Source organism: Sciurus carolinensis, chromosome 3, assembly GCF_902686445.1.
Source record: "Sciurus carolinensis chromosome 3, mSciCar1.2, whole genome shotgun sequence".
Classification (NCBI taxonomy): Eukaryota; Metazoa; Chordata; class Mammalia; order Rodentia; family Sciuridae; genus Sciurus; species Sciurus carolinensis.
Genome location: NC_062215.1, coordinates 149,017,408 through 149,035,501, shown reverse-complemented (window position 1 = coordinate 149,035,501; position 18,094 = coordinate 149,017,408). Strand labels below are relative to the sequence as shown.

General features: G+C 37.5%; 1 protein-coding gene across 3 annotated transcripts in view; it reads left to right on the top strand.

The window, feature by feature from the left end:
* Positions 1-1,475: 1,475 nt before the first annotated feature.
* Als2 (alsin Rho guanine nucleotide exchange factor ALS2) overlaps positions 1,476-18,094 on the top strand; it is an 82,478-nt gene continuing 65,859 nt past the window's right edge. The window contains exons 1-3 of one of the 3 annotated variants that reach the window (XR_007107669.1): positions 1,476-1,597; positions 13,810-13,888; positions 16,301-16,455. Coding sequence is in view for 2 of the 3 variants with exons in the window: in XM_047544251.1 (XP_047400207.1) it covers positions 13,869-13,888; positions 16,301-16,455 (175 nt within the window). In the remaining variant the exon portion in view is untranslated. The remainder of the gene's footprint in view (positions 1,598-13,809; positions 13,889-16,300; positions 16,456-18,094) is intronic. The other 2 variants (XM_047544251.1, XM_047544250.1) reach the window with 2 other exon arrangements.

Genomic DNA, 18,094 nt, shown 5'->3' with positions numbered 1-18,094 from the left:
TCCAACTTCCAAAGGCAGATGGCTTCATGGCTTTATTTCCTCGAATTGACCCGATTTTCTATTTCTACACTAACTACCTGTCCTTAATTCTGGCTTCAGCAGGACTGGAGTTGGATCCAGGGTGGGGCTGCACAATTTTGCATATTTCCCTCATTTTACAAGGGCATGGGCCAAAATTTACAACCCTGTTTTCTGTATCTCAATGACTTCTGCGTGTTTCCTTTAGGTTTCAGTATTTTTCTTTTAACCCTAAATCCCTATCTCAGAGTGTTCCTGAGTTCAAGTGGAGGGATTAACCTTGAGAGGACAGAACCTCGCTCTGGAGATGGAGAGAAGTCTAGTGTTGCAGGTAGACTTTGGAATAGTGACTAGGGGAGTTGAGAAAATTCACCTCTAGTGGTCTCACTTTCCTTAGAAATGTAGAAGATGAATTTTTTTATTTTTAGTTTTCTGAAGGGGGGGGTAAGTAAGAGGTTAGGAGTGCGAGGGTTGGGAAGAGCTGGGAGGGAAAAGCAGATAGTCTGAGAAGCAATGTGTAAATGTGACTGTTTTAGGTTCAATCAATAAAACCTGCCGCATGAAAGTCCTCATTGAAGTTGGACACTTTTGGTTTACAGTATCATTTCGCAGGGTCGTGTGGTTTCCTCCTGCACTGTGCAGGAGGGGATGGGGTTGGCTGAAGTTGCCGGCAGTTTTGCAGGTGGGTGGAGCATTGAGGTAAGCGAGTGGAGGGTTTGTGAAAACCGTTCATACCTGGGAGCGTCAGACCCTGAATGCACATTTATCACTGAGTGTTTAAATACATGTGTGCAGGTCCAGCGCACCGCCTAGCAGAAGAGTTCGCATCCACTGTGCGCGTTACCAAGACTGGTAGTTGGCGGACTTCGGGGTCCCGGGGGGAGGGGCTGCGGTGGCGACACGCAGATGGTGGTGAAACCGCGGGCAAGCACACTAATTTTATTCAGACCGTAGACTGCGGAGCTTTGCAGGAATCACAGGGGAGACCAGTACATTTCTTCTTACTTAACTCCATCCTTCGGGGTTGTAACTAAGTAGTAAGAACAGTGTGGACACCCGGGCAAACCGGGGCCGCGTGGCGATGACGTCATTCGAGGGGGCGGGAACCGATCACTTAGGGTACAGTTCACACAGGCAGCTTAAAGATATTTCGAGCTTTTTACTTTATACCTCTTGCAGTTTTAGGAGGTAACAAAACAACACTCCCTCACGGTCGCCCGTCGCCATGGAAACACTGGGTAGCTAGGCCCGGACGACTCCATGTTACGTCATCGTCGAGGCGCGCCCGGGAACCGGTGGTTCCGCCCTGGCCTAGGGAGGGGCGCTTCGCTTGGGAACGCTGTTTTCAGTGCCTAGCTCCTCTTCAGTAATCTTGATCCCTACCAGTCGCCGTCGCCTGTCTCCCAGTCTCACCTCACCTACTCCGGGTGCAATTCCCTCCCGCCCTTCACCAACTCACCGCCCGCGGCCCCGCCCCTGTACGGAGGCCCGGCCCCCGTGAATCAGCTGATCTCTCGGACCCGCGGGACTGCTGGGTTAGCGCCGGATGCTGAGCGCCGTGCTGTCGGAGGAGCGTCAGGTGAGCTAGCGCGGGTCCCCGGGTGGCCCTTGGCTTCCGGGGACTGATCGATCGGTCGGGACCTCCTGGGTGCGGGAGGCTGGGGTACGGGAGGGAGGCAGAGACTAAGGCCGACGCCCGGGAGCGCACTGCGGGGGCCTGCGGAGACGGCGCCTGGGTCTTCCCACCTTGTGTCCTACCGAGGGCGCCTGCCTGTGGGGGAGCTCCGACCCCTGCCCTCTGGCCCTGGCCCCAGGGTGTCCCTTTAGCCCAGATCCCACCCTCCCGAGTCTGGCCTCCCCTGCAGTGGTCTCAATTGCGTGAAATTCCTTCAAGCCCCCTCTTCCCGCCTCCACCCACGCTGCTTTCCAGCCATTCATTCTTGAGGATTTATTGGCTGCCCACGCTAGATGCTGAGCAGATAAACCCGGGTCCCTGGCCATGAACCATGGTGCGTGTCCCAGGCCGGTTTGCCCTACAGTGCAAATCCTGGTGAAGAGTGAACCCAGGGCTTTGGTGTTTTGAAAAGGCTATTGCGGAAAAAGGAAAATGACTTCGTTATTAGCACTTAGTAGTTTAGCCAAGTTTTAGTAGTGCGTCAAGCAATCCATTAGAAGAGATGTTAAGTTGAGAAGAACTGAAGTTAAAGTGAGGTATTCCAGTACAGCATTTCCTTTTTGGTTTAGGGAGGTGAAGGAAATAACTGTTGTGTCCAAATGAAGATCCTTACTCTGTTGCCCGTATTTGTTGGTGACTAAATGTTCTTTAAAGTGTTGTAAGAAATAACATTGTGTGATGTATGTTTATCTGAGCAGGTAAAACATTCAGCAAAGCAATTGGTCACAAGTTTTTTTCTATTGTATACATGTGTGACTTGGAGTGACCACTTGATCTTTAGGTTCAGACTTAACAATTTTTTTTTTCTTTGCTGGGAATTGAACCCGAGTCCTCACGTGCTAAGCAAGTGGTCTACCACTGAGCTGCAACCCTATCCCTTTTAAAATTCTATTGTGAGACTCTTGCCAAGTTGCCTAAGTTGGCCTCAAACTTGCAATCCTCCTGCCTCAGCCTCTCAAGTAACTGAAATTACCCTTTTGTGCCACCGTTCCTGGCTACTTTCAGAATTTAAAGCAGTGAAAATTTTATTTTTTGGTAAATCGTACTATCTTAACTTTAATAATATAGCATAGTGGCTTTGGATTTGGGCATACTGAATTACATCTGCTTACTTCTTTATTTCAGCAGGTTACTGAAACTTCTTCACCTTGGTTTCCTTATCACTAAATTGGGGATAAAATTGCTCTCCTGACATTAGTTACTTTTACATGTAATGGTTCGTGTATTAAATTTATTACAGTGTCCAGCTCATGGTAAATATTCAGTATATATTAACTTTTTTATAATTATTAATTTCTTCACTACATCATGATCCAAACTACATCATGACCTTTTCCCCCTAAGTGATGAGAAAGATAATATTTTTAATAGAACAACTATAATTCGCTTTTTTAAATCAAGAGAGTTTTCCAGATAATTTTGTGATAGATTTAGAGAAAATGTGATTTCAGGTTAATCTCTAGTAACTTTGTTATTCAATAAGGGCATTTTAATGTGTAAAAGATGCCGATTTAATCTGTATCTACTTTATTACTTCCTAAACACTGACTAGTATTGGCATATTGAAGGCTTATAGTTATATCAAGAAAAAATTTAAAGCTACTTTGTGATGTTAAGATTTGAAAAAATAATGGTTCAGAAAATAAAGTACCAAACCGGTAATTCTGGGGAAAAAAATTGAGTACCATTCCTCAGGCCACTTATTTCTTAAACCGATAGATAAAATGTGAACTGCAGTCCTTTCTCGCCAGATTTTTTTTTTTTCCCCACAATTTAGGTTATCGTTTGAAATCCTTACTTTGAGTATTTTTGCTGTTAAAGAAGCAAAGGACATGTTAAGAACTTTACTGAGTCCTGATTTTAGTTTTTGTGTGAGTAGGTGGAAAGAATACTATTAGTCTACCTTTCACAAAAGACATGGATTTAAAGCAGTAACTGTTGAGTTCCTTCTAAAAGTATTTCTAAAGAATGTCACTGACTCTTAACAACCTTCTAGGATTCTTTATTAACATGAGACAGGTAAGGTATGAGTGAAAAACTACAGAGGAGGATGGAGTGGTGATTTTTGAGATTGTATTTAAGAAGGCCGGCTTTGATGTAGTAGGAAGTTGAACTCCTTTCTCAGTCACTTTGAAGAATGATAGGAGGATTTTAGTGATTTCCAAATCATTTAACTCTTTTTACAACTTTACAGTATTAAATCTACCGCATAGTCCCACTGTATTAGAGATATGGACTTTGTTGATAGAATTTCTTTTTTTAGCAGATTTTTTTTTTCTTTTAACCCTTCTCTATTGATAACCAAATAATCCAGTTATCAGTAGTAAGAAAATAGTACATTTTCTAAGTGTGGGTCCTTAAGAAAATGCTTGGTAATCACAAATAGAGTAGCAATATACTATGACTTGAATCTTTTTTAGTATTGTACTCACTTTCCTATCTGTATTTCCTGTTCCTCTAGATAGTTGAAGGTGGCGTCTCTAACTTATGTCTTGGTGTTTGCCTGTATGTAGATGGATGAACTAATTGATCCAAGCAGGGTAGAGCAAGCATATTTAAATCAGTCAGTATTGAATATTTTTTTGGGATACTGAATAGTGTTTTTGTTTGTTTGTTTTTGGTACTGGAGGTTGAACCCAGGGGCGTTTTACCATTGAACTCCATGCCCAGTCCTTTTTTATTTTTCATTTTCAAACAGGGTCTTGCTCAGTTGCTGAGGCTGACTTCGAAGTTGCAATCCTCCTTCCTCAACCTTTGCAGTTTCTGGGATTACAGGTGTATACCACCATGCCTGCCTATCATATATTTCTTTTAAATTTGAAGAAAATGTAGTTTTCTCAGCTCTTAGGAGAAAAAGATTGGGACTTTTAGATAGAGATTCATTTTGCTGCCAATGAAGTATGCCCAGAGAGATTAGCTTTGGTTTCATTAATTCCACAGATTGACCAACTTATGTTTCCTTTAATTATCACATACTATTTAAATATTTTTCTTCTGAATCATCACTTGGTTCTTCAGTTAACATGACCTTCTTATTTGGAAGGTGGCATCTGGGTGGGCTGTAATTCATTTCAGGGTTCTTTTCTCTCACAGCCTAAATTTTTGTTGAACCAGTTTCTTAACTAAACTTGGGACAGTTTCCCAAAAAAATATGTAACAAAGATTTAAAGTAGCAATATAATGTAGAATAATAATAATAATCCAATTATACTGTAGTAGGAAAATGGATAAACTGGTTTATGCTTGCAATTGAATACTTATTTCCTAGTAAAAATGAACCAGATCTGTACTTACCAGTATAGATACACCTCAAGTACATAATACTGACAAAAAAAAGTCAAGTTGCCAAAGGATATATAAAAGTAAGATGTGTTTTAAAGCAATACAATCACATACATTGTTTATTGATAAATATATATCATGTATCATGTATGTATCTGAAGTACTTAAAAGTATAAGTATCTGTGTGGGAATGAGATATATTTTTACTGAGTAGAGCTCCTTCAGCTCTCAATATAACGTTTTCTTCTGTTTTTAAAGAAAGCCAAAGCAAATTTGGAAATATGTCCATGAATCTGTTAAAACTGGGTGATGAATATTTGAATTTTACTTATGTATGTTTATAGTTTTATGTATGGCTGACATGGTTTGTGAAACTCATACTTTAAAATTTTTTATTTTATAGTCAGGGTTCTTTCCAGCATGCTTTATTTTAGTTTGTAACCTCAAAGTAGTAGACTAAAAAAAATCTCTCCCTGCAATGAGGAAGGAATGTGCCTCTGCATTTCCACTGTGTGAAGCTGTTCTGAGGAGAGGAGACAGATCAGTTCTTTGGTTAAGTTTTACTTTGCAGTTTGACTTTGACTTGGTGTCCTGGGAAATGTTCTTTTCAGGAAATGAGGAGTGATCCCTCTTGAAGAGCTGCAGGGGAATTAAACTGCTAGAGATCTTGGGAAATACAGGCATATACTGGTTATGAATTCTCAAAGCATAGGGGAACAAGTTGAATCACAATACCATAAAAGGAATTTGGATATAGACTAACTCAGATATGAAATTACCACAGCTTTTATGTGGTCGTTAACAGTTTTGTGAACTTTGGGTTTGTTACATCAGTTATTCTGATGGGTATTATAATTCTAGCAATTGAATATCAAATTCCCAGGTAATGCAACAATTTATGCTTCTTATTATATGGCAATATTACAGAATGTTTCATGGGAATTTTAGTAATTCCGAAAAATTCATTTTAAAAATGTGCAGTAGTTACAAAAGGAGCTAAATGGGCCTTGGGTGTTTATTGTGCTGCATTTATATACTTTTCCCTTTTAGATGATTCCCACGATCAGAAGAGTGCAGGTTTATTAGGTTTCAGTATAAAATTAGCAACGCACCAAAAGACACACTGTGAAACCTTCTTGTCCCTGATTGCACCAAAAGTTGTCTCCCTGTACTAAGGAGAAAGATATATTCTTCCTTAGATTGTGCAATATTTGCAAAGTGGCATGAGATAAAAGTGTCTTCATGGTTAGGAAATAACATTAGCAAGTTATATAGAAGAATTTCTAATATGAAAGACATTTTACTTTTGTATCTGATACTGACCTGTACTAAAGGCTCTAGAAATTCATAGCATTTGGAAGACTGCAAATTAGAACTCAAGTTGAAGGACTGTGTCTTCCACTCAAGTACTCACTTACCTGTAGCCATCTTGTAAAAAGCGGTTACTATGGATGGGTACAAGAGTGTACCAACGAATAAGTTATATTTTTTAACCTTCAGGAGTTTTGTCGTTATTGGCAGTACTAGGGATCAAACCCTGGGTCTTGCAAGTACTCTACCTCTGTCACTGAGCTGCTGCCCCTGCCCTTTTAATATTTTTATTTTGAGACAGCGTCTTGCTGAGTTGCCCAGTCTGGGCTGGGACTTCCGTCTTCCTGCATTAGCCTTCCTAGTAGTTGGAGTTATAGATGTGATGTGCCTGGCTTGACCTTGAGTAATTTTTCATGAATGAATGACTTAGTAAGTGCATAATCCTAGTGGTAACAACATTGTAAATAAATCGCTTTCTAGATCAGTCTACTGAATTTATTCAATTTACTGAACTCCTTGTCTGGGTTGAGTTTTTTTTTTTTAATTTTTAATTTTAAAAAATTTTATTTGTTCTAATTAGTTGTGCCTGACAGTAGATTGCATTTATACATTTTGGTAGATCAGAAATAAATTGAGTGTAATCTCTCATTTTTCTGATTATACATATTGCAGGATTACATGGGCCATGTAGTCGTACAGGTACATGAGGTAATAATGTCTGTTTCACTCTACTATCATTCCTTCCCCCATCCCCCTTTCCCTCCCTTCACTCTCGCTACAAGATTTAAAGGCTAGTTAGCTTTGAAGTGTCAGGCAGCGCTCCTTGTGCATCAATTGCTGTTGAGAAGGCTGGGATTTTAAGTGGCTTTGACCTTCCATGGTGGTTGATTTGTAAAGGCTTCAGTGCTAGGGGAGTTTTCCTTAGCCTTCTGTAGTGTTTGGTAAAGGTTTCAGTGGCAGGATGTCCAGGAAGTAGCAGTTGTTAGTGTATAGGTTATTTGTAAGTTAGGTGTTTGAGTCCAAGCTTGCCTTAATCCAATTGTAAACATATTGACAAATGAAACAAATATTTATTAAGCATTTACCTTGTATAAAATTTTATAAACTCTTAATTACTTACTGCATTTATAGCATAAACTCTAGTTTACTATATTATAATAAAATATGCCCAACTTAAACTTTAAAAAGAAAATGCTAATGGGTACATGGAATTTTTTTTTGTGTGTGGGCCGTACACATTGCTGAAGATTGAAACCAGGGCCGTACACATTGCTAGACAAGTACTGAGCCATGACCCCAGACCTTTTGCTTTTTTTTGAGACAGGGCCTTGCCCTGACTGACTTGAAACTTGTGATCCTCTGGCCTGAGCCTTTCAAGTAACTGGTGGTATTATTATTATTATTTTTATTCTTCTTCTTATTATTTTCATGTAACTTATTTTACTTAATTAAGGCCCCAAAGTGTAAGAATGGTGGTGCAAAGAAGGCACCAGAACATAAAATATGGAAGGACACCTTAACTCTGTTACTGTGTGATAATACATATGAGAAAAAAACACCATAGGGCTTGGTACTATCATAGGCATCTGCTAAGGGACTTAGAACTTATCCCTTGTATATGAGGGAGGACTATTGTAGTATGGAAATTCTTTAAGACAGAAGTTCATTTATTTATCCATATATGTGGTCTGTCTACAGATATTATTTACCTGTCATATTAGAAATGTGCTGAGCAGCTGGGAAGTGCACCCTGAATCTCTGGAAATTTTAGACTAGCATAGTATCTAGAATATAGTAATTTAAAAAATGCCATTTAGATGTTGAAATTTAAGCATTTGAAATTTTTGCTATGACTCAAAAATGTACCTGTCACTAAGTTATTAAGGAAAAAGAGCTATATACTTTTAAAGTTTACTAGAGATAAACACATAGGCTCCTATATGATTTTTTCTTTTTGTATTTGAGATAATAGCTACTAACACATTCTATACTGCATTTTAAACGTATCCTGCCCTATTCCCTCCAAATTTAAGGCAGCTAACAAAAATGTAAATATAAGGTAAAATAAAGAAACAAAAAAGAATGAAGTCAGGAGTGAGATCAGAATATACTATACACATATTGTAAAGTCATAGTCACTTACAAGCAACATGGGAGTCATCCTACCTCAGAATCTGTAATCCTGCCTATATCTGTATTGATCATCTTCTTTTAAAAATATATAGACCCTTTTGTGAAAGATTAATTCTTCTGCACATGTTCTGGATGCTATCTCTTGTTTTTTGTTTGATTTTTGGTTGCTTTATAAAATTCTTATTTTATATTTTCTCTCTCACTTTGAGACTTTGATTCTGTCCTCTGTCCCCATCTCCCTTGTATCTAGGATCGTAACAGTGTTGTGCAAACACGTTCAACTATCTCTTATCTCCCCAACTTCAATTCAAACAAAAGGAAACAAAACCCTTGATCCTCACACTCCATTTCTTTGTTTTCCATTTCAACATTTTTCCAAAGAATCATTTCTAGTTCTTTATTTTCATGCCTTCATTTCCCATTTAAATTCACTTTTTTTCCCCCCAGTCTGGTTTTCATTCCCCAAACAGATCACTGAAATTGTGAAGCTCAGCAGTGATATCTGTGTTGGCAGATACGATGGACACTTTTTTAGATCTCATTGTATGAGACCCCTGCTGCCTTGACCTAATTGGCCTCCTCCTTAAAATGCTTTCTGCTTTTATTTTATGTGCCCACAACATGGTCATGTTTTTCCTTTCAGACAACTTCTCACCTCAGTCATCTTTATTGGGTCTTCATTCTATCCACACTCTATGGGTAGGAACTCTGTACAGCTCGGTCACATGCCTTTCCTTTCTCTTTACATATGCTCAATAACATTGCCCATTGCTACAATTTCAGATATTTTCCATATGTCTTCTGAACTCGGTGTTCTTATATTAAGCTGTTCATTTGACATGTGCTTTCTCAGAGGCATCTTGAACTTAACAAGAAGTACAACAAAAATCTTACCAAAGTGTTGTATTTCACTTGAGGATCCTGTCTCACACTTTTTCCTATTTCAGTAAATAGAACCACTAAGCTTGGGGTAATGGTATACACCTGTAATCCCAGCTACTTAGTAGGCTGAGGCGGGAAGATTCCAAGTTCCAGGACAGCCTGGGTAATTTAGTGAGACCCTGTCTCAAAATAAAATTTAAAAAGGGCTGGGGATGTAGCTGAGTGGTAGAGTTCTTGCCTAGCATGTGTGAAAGGCTGTAGGTTCAATACCCAGTACTCAAAAAAAAAAAAAAAAAAGAACCATTAACATATAGCTGTTCAAGCTGAAACTGGAGCCCATACTCAGTACCTCTTCCTTTACCTTCTACCTAAGTCTAGTCATCAAGTCCGAAGTAGTTGTTCTGCCCACCAAAGCACATGTCATTTATTCATCATCTCTTTCATCTTCATAAAATTGGCAGACATGTATGAAATTAAAGAGCCCAGATCTCCTCCCTCCAATGAGAATATGAGCCAAGGGATTATTTATAGGTAGGATATTCCTTGCAAAATTAATTTGGGTGCTATAAGTGAGTATGTTCAGTATAAAATTGACTTAAATGTTTTAAAAGAAATGTAAATCATGGGGCTGGTGTTGTGGCTCAGTGGTAGAGCACTTGCCTAGCATGCATGAGGCATTGGGTTTGATCCTCAGCATCACATAAAAATAGATAAAAGTATAGTGTCCATCTACAACTAAAAAATATTTTAAAAAATGTAAATCATTGCTACTAAATCATCAAAGCATTGATAGAATGTCTTGCTATTAGCAGTGCAACTTCCTAAAGTACTCTTCAAGGTGAAGTTAAAAGTACACAAAAGAATTGGGTCCCTGTCGCCTGTAGTCCCAGCTACTGCTGAGACTGAGGCAGGGAGATCACTTGAGACCAGGAGTTTGAGACCAGCCTGGGCAACATAGTAAGACCCCTGCCTGCCACCTCATTCCCCCCAAATACATAAACTGAATGAAATATAAAAATAGTTAAAAGTTGGGAGATATGTACCAAAATTGGTAGTTGTTTTAGAATGCAGGATCCAAGTCCCTTATTTGAAACCCTTAGGGTAAAGATGTGTTTTGGAATTTAGATTTTTTTTCCTTGGTGTGTAAACCAGGTGTTATATAACACTTTTTGTGGGATCTGTAATGTTATTGACTGTAAATAACAATCATGTTAATATTTGTGCAGCACGATACACGAATATTTGCACTAGAGGGATATAAAGGATAGACTGCCTCACATTAGTTCAGGTCAGATTTTGCTGTCAGTTTCAGGTCAGGTCATGATTCTTTTGGTGAAAATAATTAGTTTTTAAAGCTTTTTGGATTTTGGATTTCTGGCTAAGGTATTATGGAATGGTAGACGGTTTGTAGCTCTTCCTTTTCCCAGTAATTAGAATATCTAAACCAGATTATTTTTAGGGCACTCCCAGATTATGGTACTTAAAATGGTACTCTCAGCATATACTAACTCCTTTCTCTGTTAAATGTGGCAGGAGAATGTGTATCTAGTGGAGTCCAGAAATGCTGCCAGTTCATTAAGAACTGTTTGCTTTTATTTTTAAAGGGCCATTTGAGAGTTTAATTACTTTACATTTCACTGTGGAAGAGAGAATAATTTAAAGTATAAGGTGGTATACTTTAAAGTGGATTAAGCTTTGTTCTTTGGGTCATAGAATTTAATAGCTACAAGGAATGCTAGAGTCTAATTTACTCATTTTTTGGAGATGCCATTGGTCTGTGGAGAGGTGAAAAGGCAAGAGAAGACTAAATTTTCTGACTCCAAGTAAGTGATGCTTATACAGCATCACATAGCTTCTTTATGGGAGTTGGTTAATATAAAACAGTTCTCGGGAAGAAAGTTATTATTAACAGAAGAAAGCAGTAGTACAGGGATCTTTTCCCCCAAAGAATGTAGGGCTAGGATCTTTAAGTTACGAAGAAACCCCATGATTAGACAATTTTCTAATACTTTAAAATGTACAGCAATGAAAGAATTAAGGAAGCTTAAGTGCTATTGAAAATCTTACAGGTATCTTGGGAGGCAATCATAAAAATAATAGAAAACAAAATTTTTGGTTTACTTCCCTTTTCTGTATGAATATATAATTGAGAAAGAATGTCTTGATAAATACCACCCTCATTTACACATGTGAGTAAAACTTAATAACAAGCTTTTCATATTTACCTGATATTCCAGCTTTACTCCCCCTCTCCCCAGTACTGGGAATTGAACCTAGGGACACTATCCCTGAGCTACATCCTTAGTCTGGTTTTTTTTTTTTTTGCAGTATTGGGGATCAAACTCAGGGCCTTGTGCTTGCAAGGCAAGCACTCTACCAGCTGAGCTATCTCCCCAGCCCCCTTAGTCTGTTTTTATTTTGAGACAGAGTCTCTCTAAATTGCACAGGCTGGCCTTGAACTTGCCATTCTTCTGCCTTACCGATCAAGTGGAATTACAGGAGTGTACCATGGCGCTAGTACATCTGCACCCGGTTTCCCTCTTCCACTTTGAAGAACTCTTGTGATGACCTTGGGTCCAACTGGATAAACAGGATAATCTCCCTTTCTTCAGGTCAGCTGGTTAGTACCATGTAATCTAACAATCCAGGACCTGAATATCTTTGGGGACCATTATTCTGCCTACTATATATAAAAAGTAAAAAAAAAAAAACTTTGCGAAGCAGTGTATGGAGTTTTAATTCAGTTTGGCTTAGGAAAAAAAGGGGTGGTGATAAATAAGGTGTAATCAGTTTTTTAAAAAAACTCTGGCTGTGCACAGTGGCGCACACCTGTAATCCCAGCAGCTTGGGAGGCTCAGACTGGAGGATGACAAGTTCAAGGCCAGTCTAAGCAATTTAGTGAGATTTGGTCTCAAAATAAAAAGGGCTGGGGAAGTAGCTTAGTGGTAATTTGCCCCAGGGTTAAAATCCCTAGCATGCATTCCCCAAAATAACAAAAAGAAAAGAAAAACTATTCAAAACTCTGACCTTAAGGATAAAAATTGATGGCTTTATTCACTTTACCAAAAGATTCTCAATACTCTTAAGGCATTTTCCATGCAGCCAAATCTGTTGTGAGAAGCATGGTGTGCTGATGCACTTCCGCATCCTCCCAGAGGACTTCTGTGGCTTCCCCAGGGTACTGTTGGAATTTAGTCAAGGGTATAGCAACTGCTGGATCTGTGACAGATAAGCACAGATTAGATCTGGCATCAAAATTTCACGGTACACCATAGAATGTACATTTTATTAAAGCTAGTTACTATTATGCACAAAGTGTGGAAGCACTTAATGCTTGTATTTTTTAAATTAATAACATTTATTAACTTTATTCAGATTTACTTTTCATTTACATAGTACCCTTCATCCAACTTTGAATGATTCAAAAATCTTTCTAAAATAAGCAGTAGGTAGAAAGTAATTTCCTTATATATACAGATGGAAAACAGTAAGAGTTCACAGGAAACCTGGAGTAAACAGATGGACCTTAGATTACCCTTGCCAGTATGGGCTCTTTCCAGTGTACAGTGACCCATATCCTTTTGCAGAAAAATCATAAATTTGTGCCTAGTGTTTTTGTGGGCCATACATATAAAGGCCTCATTGCTTTTATTTTCATGAGCTTTGGTAACCTTAAATATGTAAATATCTGAATTGAAATGCCTTCAGCATTTCTTCTGCTTATTTATTTTTCTGTCTTTACTATTTATTCAGGTGGGTCATGATATTTATATAGTAATTTTGATGTACCTCTTTCCCATTGAATAGTAGATTTTAAAACAACTTTTAAAACTCGAACAACGTGTAGCCCTCTAGATAATGGAGGCATGTTATTAGTCTTGAAGTTGATTTGGGGAAAATACTATTCGTTCCAATAAATGGAAAACTTCCTTTTTTAATGATGTAGTTTTTTGTACATTACTGAAATACTTAAATTAAAATTACTTGAATCTAATTTTAGGAAATCTTTCTCAGTTGATATTTAAGTCTTTATATTTTCTGGAAACATTTTAAAAGTAACCTTAATGTGTATGTAATTTTTGAACTTAACACATTGATTTTTGGATTAAACTACCTTTTTCATAATACAAAGCAAACAAAAAAAAAATCAGTTGCTTGGAACAGTACAGCTTAATTGTAGTAGTCTTTTCTTTTTTGACATTACATTTGGCGGGTCTACAGGCATTTTTATAAGCTTGGTGGGCAGGCTCAGTCTAGATATTTGACTTTGGCAGGCAGGATATGAAATAGTTTAAATAGTTTTGCTGTGTATTTATTACCCAGTGAATGTACACTTGTTAGTGGACTGCCCTCCCCCTCTGTTTTCAAGTCTGAGGGATGAAACAGCAAAGTATTTTTACTCTCTTTGTGTTTACCCTGTTTTTTTCCCATTTAGGTCTTGATATACCCTTTCTGAAGAGGAAATGATCTGTTGATTTTTTTTTTTTTTTTCTTCCCCCTCCATTTAGGTCTTGATAACTCTTTCCAAAGAGGGAATGATTTGGTGATGGAGTGCTCCCACTGACCGATGGACTCAAAGAAGAGAAGGTAAAATCATTTCTTCCTTCTCCTCCTATTGTTCTAGGAAAACAACAAACAATTGCATGCCAGTGGCTTTTTTTTGGTTTAGTTTTTTTGTTCATGGTTGTTAAGTGAGAATAGTTAGTGACGTTTGTAGTTGATTAGTAAAGAGAGAGCAATATTAAAATCTGACTAGTAATAAGCTTTGCTGCTAGTTTCTTATACTTGGAAAGTCACTAAATAGCTTCATTTCATCATTTTAGAACCCTTGTAGCCATTTTTTCTCACAAATAAATTTCAGGTTTTCAGAGATATCTACTATTTGAGATCAAATTTTATCCTTAGAAAACTAGTCATGTAAGATACTTAAAAAGGTTTAATTTGTGACTTTTCTTCCATATAATCATGGTATTACACAATAATAATTTAAGGGAGTGTTGCTTAGCAAAAGTAAAGAAATTCCTAAGCATTCAAAAAAATTGTTCCACATATCAGTTAAATTTCCTCCACTAAAATTTCAGGATCTGTGTTCTAGAAAAAAGAAAAGGGGGAAAATTATCAGTGTGGCGTGTAGGAAAACTTTGTAAAGGAAACAGAATAGCTTAATGTACACTTTTCTTAGAAGGGGTGGTAGTTAGGTTATGCTCATTATTTTGCAGCTGTGAGTTTTGTGCTGTTTGAACTAAAGTCATCAGATTAGATAGAATTCTTAGACTGGAACATGAATACAGCATGAAGGATTTTACTAACATCTGTTATAAATTTTTCTTAAATATAAATAATGGAAAATAGTATAGTCTGAAAAAAATAGAAAAAGAACTACCATATGACCCAGAAATTCCACTACCGGGTATATATCCAAAGGAAAGAAAAGAAGAATGTCAAGGAGATGTCTGCAACACTATGATTATTGTTTGAAGTAGCCTCTTAGATATGGGATCAGCCTACATGCCTGTTGACAGATGAATGGATAAAGAAAATGTGATATATATATATATATATATATATATTCTGAAAAATCAGAATATATTCATCCATGACTAGGCACTGTGGGCATGCCTATAATCCTAGCTCCTGGAGAGGCTAAGGCAGGATGATCAGAAGTTTGAGGCCCACCTGGACAATTTAACAAGACCCTGTCCCAAAATAAAACAGTAAGAAGGACTGGGTGTGTACTCAGTGGTAAAAATGGTCCTGGGTTCAACGTTCAATCCCTAGTACTGGGGGAAAAAAAAAAAAGAAAAAGAAAAAAAAAATGGGGCAGGGAGAATATATTCAGCCATGAAAAAGTGAAATCCTGTCATTTTCAGCAATATGGAACATTTTACATTTAACATGTGTTAAATGAAATAAATCAGGCACAGAAAGGTAAATACCACATATTTTCACTTAACATGTTGAAGCTGAAAAGTTGATCTCTTAGAAGTAGAGGTAGAATTGTGATTGCCAGAAGTTGGAAAGGGTTGGGGGGAGGGGGATGGGGAGAGGATGGTTAATGGGTACAGTATAGCAGCACAGTAGGGTAAATATGAATGACAACAACTAATTATGTATTTCAAAATATTCTAGTAGAGAGTATTTTTGAATGTTCCCAACATAAAGAAATGAGAAGTGATTAGTGTGATAAATAAACCATTTACCCTGATCTGATCATCTGATCATTGCACATTGTAGACATGTATTGAAATAACCACACTGCATCCCATAAATATATATATAATTATGTTTCAGTTACAAATCAAAAATTTTGTTTTTTGGTACCAGAGATGGAGAAAAACAGGGGCATTTAACCACTGAGCCATTTCCCTGATTCTTTTTATATTTTATTTTGAGACAGGGTCTCTCTAAGTTGCTTAGGGCCTTGCTAAATTACTAAGACTGACTTTGAACTTGAGATCCTCCTGCCAGAACCTCTTGAGTGCTGAGATTACAGGTGTGCACCACCATGCCCAGGTCAAATTATTTTAAAATTTTAAATAGAAATTATAGATTTAAACTTGGCATAAAGTGAAATGTGTATTTCTATTCCTCAAATCTTTCTCATCAAAACTTTTCATCAATTATAAACTAATTTTAAAATACGACTTCATCATGGGGGTATAACTTTACTATTTAAATAAGGTGTTAATGTATTGAGAAGTTAGAATCTTGAAACTTTCTGCTCCCAAATCATAAAATGTCCAAAAATAGCCAGTTTTTTCTTTCCTGATTATAGATAAATAATTTGTAAGTTTAGATTATCTTTCAGCCTTTTGTGTAAACAGTTGTTTTTTTCTTGTCTCCTGTGTCATAACCAAAGCATAATGTAGTGCTGATTAAACTATGTGACCCAGTCATCCATAAATGCTGATAAAAGACTTTCATGGGAAGTCTTAAGACCAAAAGATACAGTTTTGAATTGTAAGAACAATTTTTTCTTTCTTTTTTTAATGTTTATAGCTCAACAGAGGCAGAAGGATCCAAAGAAAGAGGCCTGGTCCATGTCTGGCGGGCAGGATCCTTTTCCATCACACCAGAGAGATTGCCAGGCTGGGGAGGAAAGACTGTCCTTCAGGCAGCCCTTGGAGTGAAACATGGAGTTCTTTTGACGGAAGGTATTGAAAAGAATGACTTAACAAATACTAACTAAAATGCTAATAAATGCCTGAGTGTGTAAGATCAGGTAAGATTGAGTTATTGAATATTAGGGGTTCTCAGTGAACTTTGCTGGTTATACCCTTTTGTTTTCCAAGTATTTTCTTCTTTTTTTAGAAATTATGTTATTTCTCAAGGTTAAGATTCCATTAACTATAAAAAGGGGGAGAATTATGACTTTTAATTTTTATAGTAGTAATACATTAAAAAAATTAACTTTTAAAAGATTTACTATTTGGAGATTCTTTTTGCTATACCTTTTGTCCCTTAAATGTATCTGAATAATACTGCTTATAATAATTAATGTTTATTAACATTCATGTGCCAGAATTAACACTAAACATTTTCCACATTTTATCTTTGAATCTTTACCTTATGAGGTAGCTACTATTTGTATTTACAGATAAACTGAAGGTCATAATAAAGAAACTGAAAGACAGAGAAGTTAAATAATTTTCCTGAACATACATAGCTAATTAAAGTGTCAGAATCAAGATTGGAACTCAGTCTGATTTCAAAGCCTACTTTTTTTTTGTTTGTTTTGGCACTGGGGATTGAACCCAGGGACATTTAACCACTGAGCCACATCACCAGCCCTTTTGATTTTTAATTTTTTTGAGACAGGGTCTTGCCAAGTTGCTTAGGGCCTCGCTAAGTTGCTGAGGCTGGCTTTGAACTTATGATTCTCCTGCCTCAGCCTCTGGAGCCACTGGGATTACAGGTGTGCGCCACCTGTCTGGCCCCTCAAAGCCTACTTTTTAAGTCACTGAACTATACTGTTTCATTATAGTCTTTCTCAGGTAGAGGGAGCAGCTCGCAAGAGCATATAAAAACCTGTACATCTCAAATAGAAACATGTGCTCATGTCAAGTTGCCTTTAGTCCCCTGCCCCCAGTGAGGATTGAACCCAGGATATTGCTACCACTAGGCTACATTGCCCAGCCCCTTTTATTTTCTGTTTTGAAACAGGATCTCACTAAGTTGCTAAAACGGACCTTGTATTTGTGATCCCCCTGCCTCAACCTCCCAAGTTGTTGGTGGGATTATATGTGTGTGCTATGAGAGTTCCTTTTAATCTTTTTTCTTTTTTGATACTGGGGATTGAACTCAGGGGCACTTGACCACTGAGCCACAACCCTAGCCCTATTTTGTTTTTTTATTTAGAGACAGGGTTTCACTGAGTTGCTTAGTGTCTTGCTTTTGCTGATGCTGACTTTGAGTTTGTGATCCTTTTGCCTCAGCCCTCCGAGTCACTGGGATTACAGGCATGTGCCACTGTACCCAGCAGAATTGCCTTTAATCTTGATGGCAGTTTATCAGCTCAATCATGGCAGATTTAATTTGGGCCAGGATTGCCACTGATTTCACTAATTTATACATTTATGCTGTATAAGCATTTATTAAGTATTAAATACTGCTTTGGTATTTTCCTTTTATGAACTAAGAGAAGATAAACTCTAGGAAATAAAGCTTGAATCTGACTTCGGAAGTTTTTATGGGGTAAACAAAATTTTTCTAATCCATCATTTTATTAATATATTATTCAAGACTTTGGTAAAAGTCTTATTTTAAAGATGTGAACTATGTTCAATAACTGCC